Genomic DNA, 26,648 nt, shown 5'->3' with positions numbered 1-26,648 from the left:
AAACCTTATCAAAGAAACTTTAGGTCATTGATGGAAGTGGCAATAACAACTCTAGAATACAGTTGAAATAGAATCCTCTATCTTGACTGACAGCTAAGGATAACCAAAATAATACTGAGTATATTCTGACCACAGAAGAACAGAACAAGTGCTTCAATGGGAAAAATTAAACCTTTGATGCCTGGTAAAGAGAGATACCTCACAAGTGAAGCCAGTTAAACTAACGCATCTATACTGCAGTGCATGCCAAACCTACTAGCTTCTACATTCAGGTATCTGTTTTTTTGGGGTTCTCTCTTTTTTTTTGTCTGTAAGCTAAAACTTCCTTGGCATGACACACACTCCAAAGAGCACCCCACACACACACTTTCAATATTAGGCAAATATTCAGACTACATGACACTTTTTCAAAAGGTGGCAATACTTACTTTTTGCATCTATAAGTCTTTCTCGTGGCGCAGTGTCAGAAGAAGAGAGCTGCTCCTTCACTTTGGCAATGTCTTTAGGATGTAGGTAATCAAATAAACTTTGACCAATCAAGTCATTCTGTAGAGATTGAATATTCAGTCAAAAATTAAAATAATTGTCCAGTATGTTTTCCCAATTTTAGCATCCTGTATTGGGTTTGCATGGCAAGGTTTTGGTAGCAGGAGGGCTACAGGGGTGGCTTCTGTGAGAAGATGCCAGAAGCTTCCCCCATGTCTGACAGAGCCAATGTCAGCTGGCTCCAAGACAGACCCATTGCTGGTCAAGGCTGAGCCCATCAGCAACGGTGGCAGTGCCTTCATGATAGTGTATTTAAGAAAGGGAAAAATCTGCTGTCAAAACAGCAGTGGAGAGAGGAGTGAGAATTATGTACAAGAAAAAACTCTGCAGACACCAAGGTCAGTGAAGGAGGGGGAGGAGGTGCTTCAGGCACTGGAGCAGAGATTCCCCTACAGCCCATGGTGAGGCTGGCTGTCACTCTGCAGCCCATGGAGACTCACAGAGGAGCAGAGATGTACCTGCAGCCCGTGGAGACCCCACGCTGGAGCAGCTGGATGCCCAAAGGAGGCTGTGGCCCCATCAGAAGCCACAGGCTCCTGGCAGGGCCTGTGGCCCCATGGAGAGAGGAGCCCACACTGGGCCAGGTTTGCTGGCAGGACCTCTGACCCTGCAGGGGACCCACGCTTGGAGCAGTCTGGTCCTGAAGGGCTGCACCCTGTGGAAGGGACCCACACCGGAGCAGTTTGTAAAGAACTCCAGCCCGTGGAAAGGACTCATGCTGGAGAAGTTCGTGGAGGATAGTCTCCTGTGGGAGGGACCCCACGCTGGAGCAGGGGAAGAGTGGGAGGAGTTCCCACCCCCCCCGCCTCCCCAAGAGGAAGGAGTGGCAGAGACAACATGTGATGAACTGACTGCAACCCCCATTCCCTGTCCCCCTGTATGGCTGGTGAGGAGGAGGTAGAAAATTTGGAAGTAAAGTTAAGCCTAGGAAGAAGGGAGCAGTGGAGGGAAAGTGTTTTCGAGATTTGGTCTTATTTGTCATTATCCTACTCTGATTTGGTTTGTAATAAATTAAAACTAATTTCCCCAAGTCGAGTCTGTTTTGTCCATGACAATAACTGGTGAATGATCTCTCCCTGCCCTTATCTCAAACCATGAGTCTTTCATTCTGTTGTCTTTCCCCTGTCCAGCTGAGGAAGGGAGTGACAGAGCAGCTTTGGTGAGCACCTGGCATTCAGCAAGGGTCAATCCACCACACATCCATTCTAAACAATCCTTTTACATATAGGTCTAACCAAGGAACATAAAACATCTGAGATCCAGGATTTAATCAAAGGTACGTCTTCTCTATATATTTTGAAGTTATGACCACATTACAAAGCAATTTATTTAATTTTCAGTAAGTGTTTTGCAGAAATAGCATGCTCAATCCACCACCACCAAGTATTCTGGCTTCTCTTCAGTCTCACTTCATATGCTACATATTTGAAGGAAAAAAAAAAAACAATTGCAAATGTTCTCTTGCAATATTTACACGATGAGTAGGCTGGCTGATTAAAACTTTTGAAGATAATACAGTTTTAGAATTTGGTAAGGAAGATAGATGACAGGAAGAATGAAGAATCTAAGTTAAGCCTCACGTTAAGCATATATTAAAAACCTAGCTTTGGTATAATTGTTTCCCAGTTCCCATTATAAAGTACGCTAGCAAACCCAGAACAGATAGAAAGAAAAACTAAGGTGAAAAATTCACATGAAGCTATTGCAAGAACCTTAAACGGATTCTTCAATATTTACTTACATTCCAAATTAGATAACGCTTTTACAAGCCTGAGGGTAAATCCCTGATCAGAATGCATCACTGAAGTAGAATTAGTTACTTTTCACCTCCTCAGTTTGAATGGAAACCAGAAACACTGTTTTCTGATGACATGGCAGAGAAAAATTCGCTCTTTGCAACAAATCTCAGCTTTCAAGACAGACTATTCACATAAATACCTCTCCATATAAATGCATAATCATAAAAAGCTTTCAAACCTTTTACAGCCTAACATTACTTAAAATGGAAAAGAATACCTGACTGTAGTTGAGGATCTTGAAGACAGATTCTGAAACAAACAGTATCTTCCCTCTGTCACAGCCCACAACAAAAAGAAATCCATCTGCTGCCTAATTATGGGGAAAAAAAAAAGTAAATTACTAAGTTATACATCCTCATTGCATCATTACATCATTATAACCTTTGAAAACAATTTGTATACAGTATAATTTCTACACTAGGAGAACTGTCTTAACCTTTAGAGATAACTGAGTCAACAGACAAGACATGAAATTACAATAAATTTTTTTTTGCATCTGCAAACAATCTTGGCATCATTCCAGGCATCATGCCCAGAATTTAAAATCATCTTTAAGGGAGGAAAGAATCCATGTCTTCCCCAATAATATTATGATTCTGTTTAATAATGTCTTCAAATTAAAATATATTTTAACTGTATTTATTCTTTAGTTCCTCTTTTAGAAACCAAACATAACGTGGATATTTATGTATGTGCCTGTAGGCAAGTAATTCCCATTTCATCAGTACTCTCTTTCAGTCACATACAAGCATAGAATCATAGAATCATAGAATAGTTAGAGTTGGAAGGGACCTTCAACGGTCATCTAGTCCAACCCCCCTGCAAGAAGCAGGGACATCCCTGACTAGATCAGGTTGCTCAGAGCCTCATCCAGCCTGGCCTTGAACGATTCCAGGGATGGGGCATCCACCACCTCTCTGGGCAACCTGTTCCAGTGTTCTACAACTCTCATTGTAAAAAATTTTTTTCTAATATCTAATCTAAACCTACCTCCTTCTAATTTAAACCCATTACCCCTTGTTCTATCACAACAGGCCCTACTGAACAGCTTCTCCCCATCTTTCTTGTAGGCCCCCTTGAGGTATTGGAAGACTGCTATCAGGTCTCCCCGAAGCCTCCTCTTCTCCAGGCTGAACAGCCCCAACTCTCTCAGTCTGTCCTCATAAGAGAGGTGCTTCAGCCCTCTGATCATCTTTGTGGCCCTCCTCTGGACCCTTTCCAACTGGTCCATGTCCTTCTTGTGCTGGGGCCTCCAGAACTGGACACAGTACTCCAGGTGGGGTCTCACCAGGGCAGAGTAGAGGGGCAGAATCACCTCCCTCAACCTGCTGGCCATGCTTCTCTTGATGTAGCCCAGGATGCGGTTGGCCTTCTGGGCCGCAAGGGCGCATTGCCTGCTCATGTTGAACCTCTCGTCTACCAACACTCCCAGGTCTTTCTCCTCAGGGCTGCTCTCGATCCAATCTCCGCCCAGCCTGTATTTGTGCTTGGGATTGCCACGACCCAGATGCAGGACCTTGCACTTGGCCTGGTTGAACTTCATGAGGTTGGCACGGGCCCACCTCTCCAGCCTGTCCAGGTCCCTCTGGATGGCATCCCTCCCTTCCAGCGAGTCGATGGCACCACACAGCTTGGTGTCATCGGCGAACTTGCTGAGGGTGCACTCTATCCCACTGTCCATGTCGCCGACAAAGATGTTGAACAGGGCCGGGCCCAACACGGACCCCTGAGGGACGCCACTGGTGACCGGTCTCCACTTGGACATTGAGCCGTTGACCACCACTCTCTGAGTGCGGCCATCCAGCCAACTCCTTATCCACCGAGTGGTCCATCCATCGAACCCATGCCTCTCTAGTTTAGAGAGAATGATGTCGTGCGGGACAGTGTCAAATGCCTTGCACAAGTCCAGGTAGATGATATCCGTTGCCCGTCCCTTGTCCACCGATGCTGTTACCCCGTCATAAAAGGCCACCAAATTGGTCAGGCACAATCTGCCCTTGGTGAAGCCATGTTGGCTGTCACCAACCACCTCCTTGCTCTCCATGTGCCTTAGCATGGTTTCCAGGAGAATCTGCTCCATGACCTTGCCAGGCACGGAGGTGAGGCTGACCGGCCTGTAGTTGCCCAGGTCTTCCTTACTCCCCTTTTTAAAAATGGGGGTTATGTTTCCTCTCTTCCAGTCATCGAGGACCTCACCAGACCGCCACGATTTCTCAAATATGATGGCCAGTGGCTTGGCAACTTCATCCGCCAGTTCCCTCAGGACGCGCGGATGGATCTCATCAGGCCCCATGGACTTGTGCACCTTCAAGTTCCTTAAATGATCTCGAACCTGCTCTTCGAGCACTGTGGGCGGTTCTTCATCCTTGCAGTCCCTGCCTGTGCCTTCCACAGCTTGGGTGGGGAGACAAGAGTTCTTATCAGTGAAGACTGAGGCAAAAAAGTCATTGAGAACCTCAGCCTTCTCCACATCCCGGGTAACCATGACACCCGTTACCTTCCGGAGGGGGCCTACATTCTCCTTGGATTTTCTTTTGTCCCCTACATACCTGTAAAAGCTTTTCTTGTTACTTTTTATATCCCTGGCCAGATTCGATTCCATCAGGGCTTTAGCCTTCCTCACCCTATCCCTGGCCGCTCGCACAGTCACTCGGTAGTCCTCCCAGGCTACCTGTCCCAGCTTCCACCCTCTACAGGCTTTCCTCTTCACTTTCAGTGAAGCATGCAGAATTGGGTCCTAATTTTATAGCTTTAAAGTCACAATGCTGCATATGCTACATCTGGACACCGCAGCAGCGCTTCACAAATTACTCAAGCTACTAGAAGAGTTCAATGGTTGACAAGTGATATATACTCTGCATGCTATAAAAGAAGTCTACAGCAAGCAGCCAAACGTACTAAGTAATGCTACATCAGCAACCTCAAAAAAAGGTGTTTGTTACATCATTGTATGCTGAAAATCATGTCAAGGTAGCCCATGACAGAAACTCTGCAAGAAAACATTTTATGTAACTTTGGTTCATTCCATGAAACAATTGAAGATTCTGACAATTACTATCAAAATCCTAAGATCTCCCTCTTAAATCTTTCTGCTTAAATTAAGAGACACTAGGCGTCATTAAAACCCACTGACTTTATGCAGTCGTCTTGCAGATTTCTACATTATCCTCCATAATCAGAACATTGTTAAACTGAGATACAAGGCAGAAAAATACTTGGGTTTTGCTTTGAGAGAGTTATATTCACAGCCATTAATATCTCTTAATTAAAAGCTGAAACATACCCTGAGAATAAGATGTTTTAATTCATCATCTGATAGAAAAGCAGGCTTGTAGTTTGCTTCTGTATATGGGTTGGTAGCACCTAAAGAAAACAAGCAAACAATCCCTGTATCACAAACATAACAATACACACTTAAATGAGCAGTCTTCCTTTGGCAGCTTCTTATACTGCTATTCATTGCAGATGTTCTTTAAAATGAAAGTTGTTTTTTTGGCTTTTTGGGTTTTTCGAAATTTTTTTTTTTTTTAACTGTCAGCTCTGTTGGTATTAAGTCAAAAAATGATGAAGCTTTTTGCTAAAACACAAATACTGCATTACGTAGAAATGTAAATTAAACGCCTTTTGAGATATTAAAAAAAAAAGTGTTCCTTGACATATTTTTTAACTCAAATGTTGTGCTTGATTTATGGTCTACTCTCAGAATTAGAAATGAAAAGCAAGAGATTAAAGAAAAAAACATTCAAACTATTTCTTCTCTTTATAACTTAGTAAAACATGACAAGGTCATATAAACAGAATGTGAGTTAGTAGCTTAGAAATTATTTCTCTCATTCCTTGCCAAAGACAAAAACCAACATTCCAGTGACATCATCTCACAATACCAAAAGCCCCAAATTAGCAACAAATGAAACAGCTCTTTATATTAAAGAGTAATTCTTACCATTCTATTCCATTTATAAAGACCAAAAAAAAGTTGAATTAGTAACCACCGAAGTGCTATGAAGTACTAATCTAACCAAGCAGCAGTGACAGAAAAAGTTAAATCTTTCAAAAACGCTAGCATAAATATGATTGGAAGACATCAGGTCTCCTAGAAACAAGAACAGTGACTCTTTCTTTAGATCAGCTGCATCACTATCTTTTCTCAGGGGCATATTTCCTGAATGCTTAAGCTTTCACCATCACAACCAATTGTACGCGAGCAGTGATTCACTCTTACATGAAGCTTTAGGACCCACAGAAATTTGCAACAACCCATGTGTTTCACTTCAGGTGAAACTGGTTAAAAAGACTAAAATTTAATTTTCAGTACTCTTCATTCTTTCACACAGAGCTAACAGTACGAATACAAAGCCTCAGAAGTCCTGCAGGAATATCACCTACACCTAAAATCTAACCACTCTATCCAAGTTTTGCACCCTGCCTTCCTAAGAGCACTGCACAGCGCTACACAGGAGTCAACTATGCACTGCCACTTTGTTTCCTCCTGCACCTGCCTCAGCTGCCTTGCTTCTGTTGAATCTAATGATCATGATCAATCAGGTCAGATGATGGAAAATTATTCTTTTCTCACTCACAAACTTCCCAGTCAGATCGGGATATTGAACCATGAATGAGTCATCTATAAATGAACACACAGCATCAAGTGCTAGGAAAAGAGGAGAAGTCCTCCCAAAATGTATTAACTTACTCCTTTTTGGCAAAAGAACAAGAAAGGGAAAGAAAAAGCATGTCTTTGGGGAAAGCCCATTTTGCTATCCTCCTTCAGTCCTGTTCTGCGTGCCCGCTCCACCTCCAATGAACTTACCACGTAATGTTTTCATATGCTGGACAGCCATTCTCAGTACAGTGAGTTTATCTAGCTTTCGAGACATAGCGTTGCACGTTGGTACCAAAGATGCCAGTTCATCTATAAAACTGTTCATTTTATCTCTACGCCTTTTTTCAATTTGACTGTGAGCCTCCCTAAAAAGTAAGGTGGTGAGGAAAAATAGAAAAAGCATGAGAAAATAATTACATATTTTAAAAATCCCCAAATCCAATATAACAAAAACACCAAAATAACCTCCTCCTGGTAATTTGTTACCCTCTTATTCTCATGAAAAAGACCCTCACATACGGAATTCTTCAGACACTTTATGTTCATTGTTTGAGTGAGGAACACTTGTAAGCAATAGGCAAGGCTGCAGCACACGTTTCTAATTTACCAGAAAACACATACAATGTTGGCCACACAGTACACTGAATCCTCAGTTCTGAAACGATCCACTAAACAATACAAAATTATCTATAGGATTTCTACTGCATAGTAGAACACTTAGTTCTTAACACGTCCAGTGAAACATAACTGGAATCATAAATGTCATAAATAAGCAAATTCCAGTGTATATAAATATTGAATAAAGCATTCAATTAAGAATTTGTAACCAGTATACTATATGAATGTACTAAGTATTTAAAACTACCTTTTGCTGTGGCAATATAAGTCTTCTACTCATTCTACAGCTTTCCATTTGAAGTATTTGAACTAAACTCTTCCTAACCAGGAAAAATGATGATAAACACTACGTTATTTTAATTTTTATTTACATTTTCCCCATATTGAAGAGTCACTGTTAACAATTTACAACTTGCTATTGAATTTGAAAGAAACAAGATTAAGAATGTAACATTACCAGAAACATATAGAGACTTAAATTTCAAAGTTAATATTAACAGAAGTGACTAAAATCAAGTTATCATTTTCACAAAACTATATGCAGTTTATACAGGAAAAATGTTAACAGTGCAAAGACATGGAAAAATAAGAGAACACCAAAGCTAGAAAAAAAGATGTTTAGGATAAGAAACACGCAAATATTTCATATATGGCAAAAAGCAAGAGATCAATTGTTTTCAATATATTTGTTTAGAGTATTACCTTGCATTTTTTATTCTGCCTTGTTGGTCTGTATACTCCAATCTGTTGAGAAATAGTACCACAAAGTTACAGTGTTGAAAACAATTGAAAACAATTCATTTAATGCATCTTACATACCTACTGATCCTCATTAAAATAATTTTTAAAGAATTCGAGTATTTATTTAACCTTTCTTCGGGAAATACAATTATTTATAACACTGTGGCTCAAAGCGTCGGGTTTCTTTTTTTGTCTTTATAAATTTGTTCAATAACCCTAAGCCTTTGTCCCAGTAAAGAAACAATTTGGGACACCAGGCCACAGTGACACTGAAAACATGTATCTACACACGGGATCCTGTGTCAGTACTGTGGAACTAACATTTTAGTGACTGTATCAATAGTACCTTCCATGTTGGTCATCTTTGTCTGTATCCATACCTTCCCTGCAGAAACAGAATAAAGTAATATATCACAAATTAAGCAAGATGAATGAAACTGTTATCAAACTATCATAAAATCAGAATAAAGTATTTCTGTCATCTTTAAATCCTAAATACAAAAATAAGAATGTAAAAGTGAGAATCTGGAAGGACTAAAGAAGTTTGTGGTTTTCGTAATATTAAAGCATTTTCTTAAATTAGCTGTGTCTCCTTCAGAGCTAGCAAAATGGCAAAGTTTGATGTGTTTGACAGTAAAACATGCTGCAGTTCAAAGACATCATCTGTTATAAAAACATTTTTCAGTTAACTAGAGGGGGAAAAAAGGGATCTATCAAAGCAGATATTTTTCGTGCCTTCATTAGAAATAGGGCTACTAACTTGCATACACTAGAGCTAAAAGTTCGACCAGAGGCAGTTAACAAAGTGCCTAGCATAAAATTCACAAATTGCCCTGAATTACTTTGTGCTGATGCCTGTGTTCTACACTTTCGTTTGCCATATGGTAGTTGATTCTGGGGTAGGAGATGGTACTAATCTAGACTAACGAACCACTGGAAGTAGCCAAATGCATGAACAGAATAAGAAGAGACTGTATGAAACTAACCAGGTACATTTTAAATTAATACAACTTTCCATGTAGCTACATTGGTTACTTTTGTCTCAACAGGAAGAAAAAAAAAAAATCTAAGGAAGGAGACGTGAAGAATAAAGAGGATCCCCCTCGTTGCATTTTAATATCGTAACCGTATGTACAGAAACAAGGAGAGGAAAGCTAGGTTTTCATAGCCGCATCTGGTGAAAAAAGTTGAAAGCCTAAGACTACAGCACTGTTAGACAAAAGAATTAGGAAGAGAATGCTTTGATTTATATAAATTTCTACAGCTGTGCTTAAATCGACACTCTTAAACATGGCTTATTCTGGTTTAATTTTTATCTGCAAATTTTAGGTAAAGGGGAGGAAAAGGCAAGGAAAAACACCAAGCATCTTTTTCAAGTGAAACTGATTATTAAAATAGTTATACTTACTCAAAAGGAAAGCCATCAAGTCTGAAAGGAAAGAAAAATAAAGTACACCATATATAGAAAATAAGAATAATGTCTCACATTTTCTGTTGAAATCCTCAAGCTAATTTGTATTCTATTTGAAATGAAAAGCACAATGAAAACAAGACAACAGCAGTGAATGTATTCTAAGGAAAAAAGCTTGTTCAATTTGATCTGCTTTCTGAAAGAATAATTCTGCTTTTTAAGAAAAGACAGCATAGTTCATTGCACTTAATGTGAAAAACCAGTAAAACAACTAACTTAAATTGTGTTATGCAAATCATTGAGCTATTGTTTCATCTTCAGAAATGAAAGATCAGTGCTTTGTGTGTTGCCCTTGTGGTTAGATAAATGAGAATTCTGAGGACTCTAAGGCAGAAATAATAATTAAAAAGAAAAAAAGTATCTCAAGTTTCTCAGTTTTTGATTCTGCCTAGCAAGACAGATGAAGATTTTCTTTCAGCCAGTACTAAAGCCCTAATTCTGAACTTTATACACTTCATCTTATCGTAAGGAATATGGTAATAAACAGAATTTTAGAGTTTGCAACTAACTGCTGGCATCACTTCAAGACTGTAAAGTGATCTGAAATACCACTAAGCTTTAAAATGATAAGAGGCTACATTTTATAAGACCCTTATGAAAAGTCTTCTCATATTAGCCATTAACATAACAGCTATTCCTGTTCAACACTGGACATTAGCCTTCTTGAAAATTAACATGGTAGTCTTTCATATATTATTCATTGCACTTTTAAAATCAATTATATTTGTAATTAGGTTTTAAAAGAAGTTTGAATAATGCTAAAGGTTTTCTTCATCTCTCAATTTGCACATTACAGTTACTGTCTTAAGTCAATGGTTCAAAGCACTTCTGATGCTCACAAAGGGACAGCGTGCAGGCCTAGAACAGGACTTAGAAACAGAAATGAGGCATCAGTTTTCCATTTGTGATGCCACTTTTAGCTACAGGACGCTTGTTGTGACAAAATTCATTTTAGCCTTAAAAAAACCCAGAAAGCAAAATCTAAAGAGAAGTACAAGGTTAAGTTACAAATGCTTCAAGATAGTTTGTCTTCTTATCATATATTATTTTAACTGAAAACATTACTCCCACGAAAAGAAATTAACTGTTTATAAACCTGTGCATGAAGTCTTGGATTCCAGCATTTGATTAAAACAGACCGCAGTGCAGAACAGACAACCTTTGCTGAAGTGACAGCAATAGGTTGGACAGGAAGTTTCCTGGAGGAGTGGCAGGAGAAAGAATTTAAAAGAAGCGGGTATGGAGAGCTGATCAATATGCTTGCTTGTACTTGAGAGGTGAATCACAGAATCATAGAATAGTTAGAGTTGGAAGGGACCTTCAAAGGTCATCTAGTCCAACACCCCTGCAAGGAGCAGGGACATCCCCGACTAGATCAGATACATCCCCGACTAGATCAGGTAATGAACCACCACACGAAAACAGACAGGTTCTTCCCTCCTTATTCCCTGACTTCACTGGTAAATGAAGCATAAAACTGGACACTCAGACAATTTATGTAAACGATAAATTGTTAAAAGGCACCAAAAGCTGAACAGTAGCATTTCTGAACAACATTTACTGATACATACATATAGAAGGAGGGATCAAGGAAGTCTACCTTAAGTTCTATTTTAAAATAAGAATATTTACTAGCCACCATTTCCTTTGCAACACAACATGAACTGCGGTATGATGACAGCTGTTGTGAATTTATTTTACTTAGGATTCAAGGAAACAGTGTTTTCACATATTTAATAAAATGCACACACAACCTAAAGGGCAGAATTATAACTTACAAGAGCAAGCTGTCTTTTGGAAAAGAGGACTTGAGCAATGCTTCCTACTCAGAAGAATAAAGATGGAGAAATCCTTTCTAAAGAAGAGGAAGTTGGTAAGATTGAGGCCATTGACTGAATTTTGTAGTAGTCAATTCAACTAGAGGGAGTCAGGTACTTTTCAGGAAGACTAAATGCACATTAGAGAAGGTACATATGCCATAAGTTAGCGGTCTTTAAACAGTACTTAACGTTTGGCACACAAATTCTCCTAAAACAGAAGTCCTATGCACAGGGAACCTCATGCTTAATTGTCAAGCTCAGCATGGATTAAAAATTTTACTCCTGCCTGTAAAAAGAACTGCCAGCAATCCAAAGGCCCACAATGATTGTATTTGTACTAAGTTACATTAAAATGGACTACAAAGCTGTATTAATAATGGATGAGACCCATTCACAAAGTTACCCGGCAGCTAGACTTTGAAGAAGTCACAATATATGAGGTTTGCACAGTGACGTAGGTTGGTCTTGGTGTACCTAGTGTAGAGGAGATTTAATGTTTGGAAATTTGACAAACGTTACTACGACCTTCACTATTCTAAAGCAGAGTTGGCATGATTTCTTTCTATTTCAAACATCTGCCCCAAGAGAGAAGCTATGGCTTGAACAGTGCTTCTGAGCGCTGTTACTAGCAAGCTTCCCTTGAAGAGAAGCAGCTTTCTTGAAATAAAACTACATACTACCACTGATTCAGAAGAAACAAAGTTTTTATTTTGTCTCCTTATAGTTAAGGATCAACACAAGATTAAATCAGTTGATTAAATCAGATCTACTGCTGCAAACCAGAGACTACTCAGATGATCTTATTCAACTGGGAGACCAAAATAGCTTCATCTGACAAAGGTTGACAATACAGTGATAAAAAGTGATTAAAAAGACAAAAAAAATAGGTGAAGAAAAGGAGAAGTTCCCAGTTCCCAGTCTTGCTTCTGCTTTTCAGTAAATTTATTATCTTCCCTCCCACTAGTTAGACATTCTATTTCCTATGTAAATGATCAAGATAATCAACTTTCACACTACTTTTCTTCAGTATTAATTTTTTTCCCCCTCATCAGCCAATGGTTTCCTTCCTCAGTCTTACCATCCCCCCATTTGATAGCCCTCAATTCTAGCTGCACAAAGATGAAGGCCTTATTTTTATTATTAATGAACTTTCCTCTTAGTGCATAGTAACTTTTTTCTTATTAAAACCTTTACCACGGGTTGTCAAGAAAAGGTTGTTTAAAAATTGCTGTAAATACTTCTATTTTCCCCAACTTGATTGTTGTGTTACAACCTCTTTTTAGCAATGTTAAATCAAGATAAATCCAACTTACTGATAATCTGTAGAGCTTCCCTTTCTTTTCCTATTACAATCCATTCCTGAAGTGCTAAGAGAACTGGAGATCAAGTCAGCAGGGTCTGGTGACATAAAGTCACTAATTGTAGAAGATATGTCCATCCTTTGGTCTGCCATTGGATTGTCTAACATTAAAAACAAACAGAAAACAACCACCAAAAACCCACTGCATTAATAGAAGCAGAAACTTACATAATTTTAGCTAAAAAGAAACCAAATCTCAAACTCAGAATTCTTAAAAACTGCAGAAGTCACAACTCTGTTATGCACCTCTTGCTATAAAACAGATAACAGGCAATTTCTCCTTTTCCAGCCACTGTTGTATTAATATTGTGTACAAACCATGTTCATTCTCCAAAGACATTACTTAACTGTTTTTAAAGAACTGTCAGCATGATCTTTAACTAAACCAGGTTTACTCTTACGTTAACTGGCCATCCAACTGCTTTTGCCTAACATAGATAAAGGATAAGTTCTGTCTGTCTTTCACTGACAGGGAACACTAGTTTCAGTGTGTCTCTCTATCTGCAGATCCTATTATCAAAGTTCATAAGCTTTGAGAGTTCCAATTCCACTGAATTTCATGGAACAGAATTCAGAAGATTTCCATAGGCTAAATAAAGCAGGCTAAATAAATACCTCCACCACAGCAGACCTCACAAATAATAATAATAAAAAACCCCTAATAACTCAATGATGGTCTAAGAAGACTAGTTAAAGGTACAAACAAATCTAATTAGCTTTTTCATCCAAAACATATACATTTTAATCCTTTAGACTACAAATAATTATATTGCTGTAAGAAACCCTGTGAAAAGCTTATTCATTACTACATGGCATCTGCTGTGAAAGAGAAGAGATTTTACCTGAAAGCTTGCCTTGGAAGCCTAGATCCACCCGGGGAAAGATGATGATGCTCAGCTTAAGCAGCTGATCACCTTAAAATTCTTCCATGCCTCATATTAGTCAAGTACTTGCAAAACCTGAACGGAAAGAAAATCAGCAAGCTTAAAAAAATGCTTTCAAAACAAGTTTGTTTAAAATAATTGTTTTAGAGACAGTTTACAACAGTAAATAGATGTTTTCTGCTCAAGTATCAAATTTTCATGTACTTATAAAGCATAGAGGCTTTATCCATCATCACAAGGGTTAGATGTTGGGATGTGCATCTCCAATGGACCAAGCTTTGGAACAGAAGGAATCTCTTCAGCATCGCTTCTTTTCAGACCCTGCTCATCATTCTTTGGTCTTTGAATAGAACTTCTCCGCTCACAATCATCAGATCTGAACACATTTGTTGTCAGACAGTACCAGAATGAGTCAAACTGCTGTTACCCTGCAAAAGACAGACTTATGCCTTCACATCTGGCTGTCTCACTTTTAAGGTGGTCATAGCAGTAAGATAGTTTGGGCTTGGCTTACTGTTTTATTTTCCCTTGCAATAGCAGCTGGCATTTTCAAAGGAAAGGAGGTTAAACATTGTTCTATTCTGCAAGCTTCAAATTTCAAATAAAATTCACACTCCATACTATAAATCAAGTCCTCAACTGTGTCTCCCAGCTACACTGTAAACTCAGTGGCTGGTCTGCAGATGGATGCCCTTCCCGTCCAGACTTCTGCCACGAACTAGTTTTCCAGCAAAACTTACTATGCAAGAGTTAAAAACTCTTCTAAGTCTGCCTCTTGCAAAAAATTTTGAAGTCTTTTGGATATAGTGTTTTCCAGTGTCGTGGTTTTGTTAGTGAGGGGGGGCCTAAGGTGGTAGCTTCTGTAGGAAACTGCTAGAAGTCGCTCCCCTTTGTTCAGTGGACTCAGCCGGGCCTAGGGCGGACCCGCTGCTGGCCAAGGCCGAGCCGATTGGTAGCAGAATGTTCCGTGATAACGCCTCTGCGATAACGTATTTAAGAAGGGGAAAACAGAAAAAAAAAGAGGAGAGAATATGTGAAGAAGCTGAGCGGGGGCAGAGGCGCAGAGGGGGAAGCGCAGGCCTCATGGGCCTTGCAGGCCTCACCCTCTGGCCTCTCGCCAGGCAGCCGACTGGGCCCGACTCAGTCCAGCCCGGCTGCAAGAAGTGGAAAGGAGATGAGAAGTGAATAAGATGTAAAAAAAGATCCTGAGAGACATCTACCAGCCTGTTGTGAGGAACGGCTGCAGACGCCAAGGTCAGTGAAGAAGGAGGGGGAGGAGTAATGCGGCTCCTGGCCAAGATTCCCCTGCAGCCTGTGGTGACGACCATGGTGGAGCAGGTTGTCCCCCTGCAGCTCATGGAGGTCCACGGAGGAGCAGAGATCCACTTGGAGCCCGTGAAGGACCCCGTACCGGGGGAGGTGGATGCCTGAAGGCAGCTGTGGCCCGTGGAGGGCCCGCTGGGACAGCTGTTCTGAAGGGACTGAACTCCGTGGAAGAGATGACCCACGCCGGAGCAGTTCCACGAAGGACTGTGGCCCGTGGGAGGGACCCCACGGATGGAGCAGGGGAGGAATGTGAGGAGTTCTTCCCCCGACCATGAAGCAGTGGCATGAAACAACGTGTGATGAACTGACTGCGACCCCCATTCCCTCCTCCCTCCTGTGCCACTCGGGAGGGGAAGGTAGTAGAGATAATGTTAAGCTTGGGAAGAGGGAGGGGTCGGGGAGGTTATCTTGTTCTCTGTCTCATTATCCTGCTGTTTGTAGTAATAAATGAATAGTTTTCCCCAAGTCGAGTCTGTTTTGTCCGTAACGGTAACTTTAAGGATTTCTCCCTGTCCTTATTTCAAACCTCGAGCCGTTTTTCTTATATTTTCTCTCCCTGTTCTCTCGGAGGGTGGGGGGAGTGAGAGAGAGACTGCGTAGTCTGGTCCTGATCGGGGCTGAACTACAACATCCAGTTAATGCATCTGTGAACATTGTGACTGCCTTTCCAACCTGTGATGACAGCAAAACTTCCCAATTACACAGATCAACAAGCTCCCCTGACACTCAGAAGTTCACAAATCAAACCAGTATTCTGCCAACATGACCACATTATAACTGATTCTACTGAATCACATATGTAGGCATGTTAAGAATTATAAGCCAAAAGAAACCTCACAAAATCCAAAGTCAATGGTATAATTTTCTTCAGCTCTGCCAGAATAGCAAATTCAGAATTTATTTCAGAAGTTCCAGTTATCTCTAGTAAATCTCTGGCCCTGCTACAGTAATAACAGTCAGGATCACAGCTCTTAAAATCTAAGGTCAGGCAAGTTACTGTCTTAACACCATCAACTTGTGAACAGAGGATTGTTGTTGTTCTAGAAGAAGCGCTTCCAAACTGCTGCTGAGGACTCATCAATCCATCTCATCCAACGAAAACGAAAAAGTAATCAAGTATTTGCCAATGTGTGGAAATACTGGTACAGGCAAGTTACAAGGCCAGATGACACCAGAAGGTCACTGACAAAAGCTAAATCAGTACAAATTTAAGTCAAATAATAAATTGCCATTGAATCCATAACCGCAGTTTATTTTACAAGGCTTTCATTCACACCAATACAGTTACTTGTAGATTAGACCTTACCTTCTTCCTGTATCAGCCTTTTCCTAGTTGTCTGCTTTATCCCTCTTCCTCAAAGTAGTCCAACAACCATAAACTTGATTATGTACTGTGGTTTGAGATTACTGCAGCTTAATTTACAAGCCACCAGTTAAACCACACCCACTGACCATTTCTGTGTGCTTGCTTCAGATGCAAGAACATTATCTTCAACTTCAGCTGATGTGCAGAAGTTAGTTATAGCTAAACTTACTGTGGCCAAGCCCTATGAGCCCAGTGATAAAAGTACTGTCACACCAAACTACCTACCATGGCACTTTTTTATGCTGTCCAGTTACTGTGCATCCATGATTCAGTCTTGGAGCCCAATATAAAACCCAAGCACTGTATAACGCATGTACTAGAAATAAGGAGTTTCTAAAATTTCTGGCCCAGCCACCCACAATTAACTTTGAAAAGTTCCTGAACACCTCTGTATGTAAGCATACTTCTTGAACTTACATTTTAATGCTTAATATAATTTAATGGACCACTTACTATGACCACAGACAGAAGGTTGGGATGAGCTGGAATTAAAAAAGAAAAACGGGGTGGGGTGGGGGAGGGAGTTTGTATGTTTAACACAGTTCATTCCTTTTAAGAATGCCGACAATAGTCAGCATTTTAACTTAATAATCAGAACACTGCACAAGTCCCTGGTGTGCTTTAATGCACACACATAAAAAATTGTTTTGTTGTTCATCTCAAAAAAAACCAACCAAACAAACAAAAAAAAACCACAACAAAATTCCAAAGCAGTTTTACAGAAAAAAAAAAATCTTGAAATCAAGTATCCACTCAACTGTGCTGCTATTTTAAATTATAACCAAGTATCTATATTTGATGGTTTCAAAGCAACTAAAGTATCTTGACCATTTAAGCAAAACAAAATTACATAAAAACCAAAATCCTCCATTTCCTTTCAGGTCAGCCCTTTCTCTACCATGTCCCAAATGCTCATCCCAGTTCTACATTTTAGCATTACAGGAGCTAAGAATCACGCATGTCTCTTGAAATGAAGTTTAAAGTTAAGAAAACGTCAACCCAATGATCAGAGCAAAAATCAGCATGCTCCACTATAATAAACAGTGAACAGTTCAGAGAAATGTTTTGTTGCAAGGCTTTCTCAAAATTCTGAAAAAATGAATATTTTACTGTCTTTTCAGCCTCCAGCCACTATTTGTTTAATGGCTCAAAAAAATCCTCTATGAGAAGGAACACAGAAGTTACCCACGTATATAAGCAAAGTTCATATCTTCCATTTACGACGCCCAAGCCTGTTGCCAAAGTACTGCAAAGACCTACTTGAAAAAATGTCATGCAGTCCACTTCCTGATTAAATTCTCCTGTAGATGAGAATGAAATGGTACTTTATCATTGCATCACATGACATTGTCTCTCCACAGCCTGTTTGGGACTACTTCCTTCACGATTCCCTCCCTTGCATTCAATCTGTCTCCAACCTCCTGTAACAAGGCTAATGAGACAGTAAAACCAAATCTTACTGTTCATTCCTTAAAAAAAAAAAAAAAAGTTAGATGACACGTGACTAGCTTAATCACGCAGCAAAGCTGATCACGAGTACATAAACACCTCTGAGCAAATCAAGGTCAGAGCTAAAGTAGGTCAACTACGTCTGCCAAGCACTCATCTGGGAGTCAAGACCTCTTTATACAAGCACCACCAGTTTCAGTTGACTCTTTCCTAGGGGTAACGATCTCCGACATGCACACATATTTATGCTAAAAGAAACGGAATTCATAACCTTGTGAATCAGAAGTGTCTCATATCTTAGAAGCACTTATTTCACAATGACAGAGGAAAACTGTGGTGTGGTTTCCTTAAGAAGTAATTGAGAAGATACTCACTGTCCCTATGTGTAATGACTGAACCAAAAACAGCTACAAAAAGGAAATAATCTATTTCCCTTCACAGCAATATTCCATCTCCGAAGTTAACTGTCACAGTACGAACTAGCAAGAAACAGAACAGGATTATTTATCTTCACTATCTGTATTTCTTTGAGAGGTGCTGTAGATGTATGTCAACTCCAGATGCGCACGCACTTAGTAACGGTGGGAGACGTCTGCTCAGCAGCACAAGGACTGCCAGCGTCCCTGTGACGATTTCAAGATGCACACCAGCACACGTGGGCATGGCTGCTGCAAGTAACAACCAGCTCCTACATCAGAATCTTTATTACTAAATACTCTGTAGGAATCAAAGGAAGATCTTTGAAGTAAAGCAGTGGTATTTTCCTTTTCCTTCAGTATTTAAGGAGCAACTCTCGGATTGCTTCATATTTGCCCAATATATTGATACTGTTCTGTTTTAATGGCACATTTATGTACCTGGAACTCCCTAATATTATTTGCAAGAACATGCCATGCTTCCAGAAGATAAAAAGCCCCGATTCCTCTCACACGCAGATGCATCTTATCGCACCCTCTGAAGAGAAGAAGTGATTTTACCCCGGTTTGCTCATTGTGGTCATCCTTTTACCATTCACTCATCAGCATGTTCGCCAACTCCGGCAGCCTACAATCCACGTCTGAGATTTGGAACTCTTCCTGACCCAAGCTCTTAGCAACACCAGTAGCTCATGTTTTGACCCCATCCTTAACCACACACACAGAGCAGCAGTGATCCAATAGCCTCCCGCACCTCTCATGGTAGCGGCTGCTGCCACCCAGCCCCTCACAACACAGGCAGCACAAGCGTCCCCTGCTCTGCAGAAGGCAGAGGTGCGGCTGCTCAAGCGACTTACTGTTCCAACTGCTGCTCCTCATCCTTCCTAAGGAAAAAGTACCAAGCTGGAGGGAAGCATCCCATGAATTTAAAGCAGCCACAAAGCTACAACATGAATCATTTTGACTTAGAGAAAAAAAGGTCTCCAATAAACAGAAGAAAAACTCTACAGGCACAAGGAACATCTTTCAGCTCTGGGAAGCTAATGTAAAGGCAGTTTCTCAATATCAATGTACTGTCCACATGCACTCCCCTATGGAAACTAGGTCTGTTCATCACTTGTGTCTGTGAGAAAAAGACAGAATGAGTCATATCACAGCATCACCCCACAGGAGTTTTCTAGACTGTCATAGTGGTAATGGAGCCACAAGACAATATTCTGGATTTTATCCTGTTCACAGAACACTTAAACTTCCAGTTCAAGAGGGGCATCAGATCCCATCTCTCCTTGCTTAAAAGGGGAAGTACTTAAAACTTTTACTTCCAACTGTTTTAACAAAAAACTCCTCTGTTGCTCAAAAACCGAGAATAAGTGGTAACTAAAAGAACTTTCTCTTGCACTGGGGAGGACCCCAGAAGTGCTCAATAAAGAGGAAGTATCACTTCCCTCAGCCTGCTCGCAACACAACTCCTAATGCAATCCAGGAGGCTGTTGGCTGCCTTTGCTGCAAAGGCACCATTGCCAGCTCATGGACCCCCAAGACCTTTTCTGCCAAGCTGCTTTCCAGCTGCTCAGGCCCTAGTCTGTACTGGAGCACGGGGTTTTTTCTCTCCAGGGGCAGGACTTGGCACTTCCCTTTGCTAACTTTGTAAGGGTCTTGTCAACCCTGCTCTCTGCCCTGTCGAGATTCCTCTGACTGGTAGCAGATGGATGTGGTGTATCTGTCACCCCTCCCTGTTTTGTATTGTCTGCATCTCTAAGTATGAAGCTTCAGACAGCATTGAAAGAAAGGAAAAGAGGCTAGTTCTCAAAAGAGAACCAGACTTAACAACCCCTCAAAATCCTAGTTCTTGTTTCAGTGAAGCAGATAAATGTTTGCTTCAAGACTGGTGCAGTCCCACAGGAAGGCCCTACAGATGGAGATATGGACCATCTTCACAGCACAAAATGAAGACTAGAACAAAACCAAAGTCAACCCATGCCACTTCCAGGAATCAAAGCTGTTTAGACTGGAAGGGGTCTACCTGTGCTATGGATGAAACATCCCCCTCCCTACTACAGGGCTGGTACATACCTCTAGTTATATAGCTAAAAGCCTAGCATACAATTCTACAGAACAGCCACTGGGTCTGCAGACTGTATCATCACCAGAAGCAGCATCCTGACTAACCAGCTGACCCTCAGACACAGGAGATTTCATCTCCTCTCATGTCTCAAGACCATTTGCTCTTCTACCTATTGAGTGAATCCTAGCTAAAAGAGTGTTTCAACAAAGCTTGCTAGTTTGCAATCATTACTGGAAGCTTCTGGTCAGCCAAGATTAGACTCTTTGAGCTCTTATTCTTTGAAGTAATTTTACATTGGCCTATTCAGGTCTTTCCTTTTGGGCAGCCATCAAAAGGAAACATCATGAGAACTAATCAAGCCCTTTCGAAAAGATGGTGGTGCACATTCAACAGTACTAACATGCTGCAGTTACCAAAGGAACTTGGCTCACTTCAATAGTCAATCCTCCAGTACATGTGCTCCTTAGGTTTCCAGAAACTGATTCCACAGGGAAAACAAAACGGACTTGCCTTTCTTGTAAGACTAGGTTTCAAGGGATTTCTGCAGGACACATACGAAACACAGCCCTTACCTACACATGAAGCAAAACCATAGCCTCTCTAGAGGCTTCTGGAAGCAACGAGTACCAGCTCTCGTATCACTAGATACTGAGTGTTAACTATGTCAGGGCTGAAGTAATTCCTAAACTCAGCCACAGCAGCCAGAATGAGAGTAACCAGTTCAGATGTCTCTACTTAGAGAAAGAGCCAGTGAATTCTGCCTCAAAGCTGTGCAAATGTTTTACTGGGTGCCTTATGACATTTTACAGACACACAGAGATCCCCACAGGTATTCTAGGAACATGGTTTCAGATTTAATCTCAAATGTCAAGAATAGGGATATTTTAAAAATAAGAAGTACAGCTGCCATAGAAAATCTGCAAGATAACAGCTGATATCCTACAAGACTAAGAAAAATTACATTAAGAATTACATCCAGGTATAACTATCAACGCAAGATCCACTCTCCATCAGCACTCTCCATGTCTTTGGATGCCTTATTTCAACAGGTCCTGCTGATCAAAACCATCTAGTTTTATTGCACTAGAGATGGATACAACAAAAAATCAGTTATTCTGAGAACAGTTGCTTGTAGGAAAAGGACTGAGCTCAATATTGTGTTTTAATTATTTAAAAAAAAACCCCAACAAACAAATTAGAAAAAAAAAAAAAAACAAAACCAATCAAGATCAACTTACTTTAAGACAATGCTACAGACATTTTGTTCAGCACAGCACCCCAGAATTTCTGTAAGTGTACATTATAGAACAAAATAATTCTATTTTACATTTTAAAAAAGAGGCCACCAACATTAAATGCTGGTAAAGTAAGTTCATAAAATCTATGTTAAGACATAGTATTTAATATTCATTTATTCCAATCCTTCAGAAGACTTTCTGCATGTGTGGGAAGAAACGAAGTGTTACATTTTCAACACTGGGGAGGGAGGGAAAGAGTTACAATTAACAGACAGCAGACACTTTAAACCCTTTGGGCCAAATATCTAGTTCTACTCACTTAATGCCAAAATTAATTATTCTTTTAGTAATGACAGACCCATACACAGTCAAAGTGAAAAAACAAACAACAACAACAAAAAAATCTACTTCCTCAATTACTGAAATATGAACTCAGTTGAAGTTCTCTGACGGAGTTTCCAAGCCAGGTCCAGCCTCCAACGTGTGAAGGATGTACTGTTTCACAACCACTGAATGCAAACCTTGTTCATCAGCCCCGAGCCATCCAAGGCATTTGGGGGGAGAGGTGAAAGACAAGAGGGAAATCCATCCTGCCATGTGGGTAAATCAATTACCCAGCATTGATATGCTTTAAGTAAAAACATAATCGAAGTTATTGTTAACTTCTTTAGTAGCTTATATACTTCCAGCATGCTTTGATCAGACACCTCAAAAAAAAAAAAACAAACCAAAAAAAACCCCAAAAAACCAACAAACAAACCAAACCAAAACCAAACCATAAAACAACATAAAAACCCTCTCAATTGAGGCTGCAGTGGTTCTGTGAAGTTTCCCAAGTTGTACACATAGCTTCTGATCTGTCAGCCAAATAAGATGTCTTATATTGTGCTGCACCGTAGAGTCAACTTCAAAGCAAACATTTTTTTTTAAATTATAATGTTTTCCTTAACAGGAGTGTACACCATCTGGACTGACATTTCCAGAGCAGAAGCATACAAGATAAGTAGGTAAGCTACTTAATTTACTCCTCATGTTTACACAAATAGTGGGAATTTACAAATCAGTGCAACTCACAACTCGAGATGCCTGCATTTTGCACTTGCAGTCCAAAAGATGTAGCTTTCTGTTCCAAGATTTCATCTGACTCCTAAACATCAGCACTAGTTTATACCAGAGATGCTTTAGACACAAGTTTTATTTCACCCTTCAATCCTCCAAACTGAAGAAACTAAGTTTCATGCAGTTAAATATACACCTTGTAATTTAGAGCTTACGAATAAATGTCCCAAAGCCTAACTGTTCATTGTTCATTGTAAATATTATTATGACCATGATATGCTCTGGGCAAATTTAACTTCCTTACTGTAGCTAAGTGAAGGTCCTGTATCCTCAACAATTTGGCAAACACTCTTCATGCAGTCCATAATCTCCACAGTTGTCTTTCAATGGCAAGAAGGCAAAATCCTCTCACAAGAATTTCTAATAAATGCGTCTTCTAAAAGTTTTCCATATGAAATACCAGCCTAGCAAAACACTTTCTCATTTACTTCACAGGAAGAAGCTGTATGTCGGACCCCACTCTAATGCTTACCCAGTCTGATCAACCATTTGGCACACCATGGAACCCACTCTACGATTTCTTCCTCAAGCTTCTAACCTCTTGCGCTTTAATATAACTTGCAATAGGATGTCTTGATTTAAAGACTTCAAGTGAGACAAACTTTAACTCAATGCACTCTTCTCACTGGCAAAGCACTATTTTAGTACTCCATTAGCTTCCAGTCACCAAATCCTTCTGTGCTTTTGTCAGGTTTTGATTTTCTTGTCCTCTCCTCATACTAGAGTATTGTAGGCATCAAAAATAGACCATACAGTCAAGCTCTGGTATGACTAATACTACTCAAGTATTATTCTCTCACTTTATTTTTAAAGTTTATGCTGTCAGGGATGTTAGCCAGTTTTCAGTTTAATAGGTTGAACCACTACACACTTCTTTTAGTCTCTGAAGCACATTTATTAAGGTGACAAACCTGGTTTCCTGCATTCTCCTTTGGGTTGAATCACTTGATCCGTATATTGTTAGAAATACAGCATAAAGTTGATTCTGTTTTCTAGTCACCATATTACTACAATAAAACCCAAATGCATTTAGCATGTGTGAGACCTTTCATTCAGAGATCTATTGCCAAACAAACTACAACTAAAGAGTTTATATCTTCAGGCAAAGCATAGAAACAAAAGGGCAGAAATAGCACAAAAATGAGTGTAGACACGGGTGGTTATATTTACACCTTATACTTCATCTCCAGGTTTTGCACCGTCTCTCTGGTCTTGCTAAATTCCATCTCTAGCTGGAAGAAGCCATCCCTGCTCTCAGCACTCTGCGAGCCTGACAAAGAAAAGTTGACAGGCTGTCAGTTCCCCTTCAATCCTCGAGTAAGCCTTGGGAAAAGGAATATATTCTCAGCGTGCCTGGAACCAAGCTGGAGTATTCCCCATTTGGCTGCCTCTCTACTGTATCCTCTAGCACTGATATGGCCACTGGAGTGCTGTGATGGAAGGCTACAAGCTCTTCAGAAGGGATAGACAAGGAAGGAAGGGTGGTGGTGTGGCCCTTTATATTAAAGACTGTTTTGCTGTTCCTGAATGCTGTAAGGCGAGCTGTAGGGGAAGAAGACCGGTGTGGATGAACCGGGAACTATTGTTGAGGCTCCGGAAGAAAAAGAGAGTCTATGTCCTCTGGAAGAAGGGACAGGCTACTTGGGGAGATTACAAAGAAGTTTCTAAGGTATGCAGGGAGGAAGTTAGGAAGGCAAAAGCTCAGCATGAACTCAGATTGGCCACTGCAGTAAAAGAGAACAAGAAATCCTTTTACAAATATATCAGTGGTAAGAGAAGAAATAAGGAGCATTTACACCCTTTACTTGATGCAGCGGGGAATGTGATCACTGAGCATAAGGAGAAGGCTGAGGTCCTCAACGCCTTCTTTACTTCTGCCTTTAATAGGCAGATCAGTTATCCTCAGGGCACTTTATGCCCTAATCTGGAAGTCTGGGATGCCAGGCCGAGTACACCCCCTGTGGTACAGGTGGAGACAGTTAGAGAGCTCCTCCTCCATGTGGACTGCCACAAGTCCATGGGACCAGACGGGCTCCATCCTAGGGTGCTAAGGGAGTTGGTGGGGGTGATTGCCGAGCCACTCTCGGCCATCTACCAGCGGTCCTGGTTATCTGGGGAGGTCCCGGAGGATTGGAGGCTTGCCGATGTGACTCCCATCTACAAGAAGGGCCGTAAGGAGGATCCGGGGAACTACAGGCCTGTCAGCCTGACCTCAGTACCTGGGAAAGTTATGGAGCAAATCATCTTGGGTAAGATCACTCAGCATATGAGTGGCATCCAGGGGATCAGGCCCAGCCAGCACGGGTTCACGAAAGGCAGGTCGTGCTTGACCAACCTCATTTCCTTTTACGACTGGGTGACCAGACTGGTGGATGAAGGAAAGGCTGTTGATGTGGTCTACACCTGGACTTCAGCAAGGCCTTTGACACGGTCTCTCACAGTATTCTCCTAGGGAAACTGGCTGCCTGTGGACTGGGTAGGTATACCCTTCTTTGGATAAAGAATTGGCTAGGGGGCCGTGCCCAGCGGGTGGTGGTTAATGGAGTCAAGTCCAGCTGGCAGCCTGTTACAAGTGGTGTCCCCCAGGGGTCGGTACTTGGGCCCATCTTGTTCAATATCTTTATTGATGACCTAGACGAGGAGATTGAGTGTACCCTCAGTAAGTTTGCAGATGACACCAAGTTGGGTGGCGGTGTTGATCTGCCTGAGGGTAGGGAGGCCCTTCAGAGGGATCTGGATAGGCTGGATCACTGGGCTGAGCTGAATGGCATGAGGTTCAACAAGGCCAAGTGTCGGGTCCTGCATTTTGGCCACAATAACCCCATGCAGCGCTATAGGCTCGGAGCTGAGTGGCTGGAGGACTGTGAAGAGGAAACGGACCTGGGGGTGTTGGTTGATGCTCAGCTGAACATGAGCTGACAGTGTGCCCAGGTGGCCAAGAGGGCCAACGGCATCCTGGCCTGCATTAGAAATAGTGTGGCCAGCAGGAGCAGGGAGGTAATCATCCCCCTGTATTCGGCACTGGTGAGGCCGCACCTTGAGTATTGTGTTCAGTTTTGGGCCCCTCACTACAAGAAAGACAATGAAGCCCTGGAACGTGTCCAGAGAAGGGCAACAAAGCTGGTGAGGGGTCTGGAGCACAAGTCTTATGAGGAGCGGCTGAGAGAGTTGGGATTGTTTAGTCTGAAGAAGAGGAGGCTCAGGGGAGACCTCATTGCACTCTATAGCTTCCTGAAGGCAGGTTGTGATGAACAGGGGTTTGGCCTCTTCTTCCAGGCAACAAGCAGGACCCGAGGAAATGGCCACAAGTTGTACCAGAGGAGGTTTAGATTGGACTTGAGGAAAAACTTTTTCTCTCAAAGAGTGGTAAGGCACTGGAACGGCCTGCCCAGGGAGGTGGTGGAGTCTCCGTCCCTGGCAGTGTTCAAGAGGCGGCTTGATGAGAAGCTACAGGATATGGTTTAGTAGCTGTGGCAGCAATGGTAGTGGGAAGACGGTTGGACTAGATGATCTTATAGGTCTCATCCAACCATGTGATTCTATGATTCTATGATTCTATTCTATATCCCTGACAGGTTCATTTGTTCCCAATGGTGTTTTATCAGCTCTTTTTGACTCAACTTTACACAAAATCAGCTGTCAAACACATATGCATCGCATCCATATGAACATCAATATTTCTTCCTTCAGACTATCTCAGTACTATATTAGAGGTTCAACCCCATTTTTGTTCTCCCACTATACCATCATCTTTGGGATAGGAAAACATCACAGCTTTTTTTTAAGTGTATGAGTAGGTAGTCTGTTGAAAAAAAAAGAACATACAA

At 41.1% G+C, this 26,648-nt stretch overlaps 1 protein-coding gene across 11 annotated transcripts in view; it reads right to left on the bottom strand.

Moving 5' to 3' along the window:
- Window positions 1-26,648, bottom strand: part of BMAL1 (basic helix-loop-helix ARNT like 1) — a 59,606-nt gene that overhangs the window by 16,295 nt on the left and 16,663 nt on the right. For 5 of the 11 annotated variants that reach the window (XM_086750064.1, XM_086750063.1, XM_086750069.1 and 2 more), the window contains exons 2-10: window positions 13,801-13,917; window positions 12,912-13,059; window positions 9,716-9,736; window positions 8,654-8,692; window positions 8,269-8,310; window positions 7,156-7,313; window positions 5,629-5,708; window positions 2,563-2,655; window positions 429-546 (exon numbers count right to left, since the gene is read on the bottom strand). In XM_086750064.1, coding sequence (XP_086606190.1) covers window positions 429-546; window positions 2,563-2,655; window positions 5,629-5,708; window positions 7,156-7,313; window positions 8,269-8,310; window positions 8,654-8,692; window positions 9,716-9,736; window positions 12,912-13,051 — 691 coding nt within the window. In that variant the 5' untranslated portion in view covers window positions 13,052-13,059; window positions 13,801-13,917. Of the gene's footprint in view, window positions 1-428; window positions 547-2,562; window positions 2,656-5,628; window positions 5,709-7,155; window positions 7,314-8,268; window positions 8,311-8,653; window positions 8,693-9,715; window positions 9,737-12,911; window positions 13,060-13,800; window positions 13,918-14,046; window positions 14,067-16,474; window positions 16,569-26,648 lie in introns of those variants that run through there. The other 6 variants (XM_086750070.1, XM_086750071.1, XM_086750066.1 and 3 more) reach the window with 5 other exon arrangements.

This window comes from Chlamydotis macqueenii, chromosome 5 (assembly GCF_036417535.1).
Source record: "Chlamydotis macqueenii isolate bChlMac1 chromosome 5, bChlMac1.mat, whole genome shotgun sequence".
Classification (NCBI taxonomy): domain Eukaryota; kingdom Metazoa; phylum Chordata; class Aves; order Otidiformes; family Otididae; genus Chlamydotis; species Chlamydotis macqueenii.
Note: the sequence above shows the minus strand (reverse complement) of the source record. Positions and strands in the feature narration are given on the sequence as shown.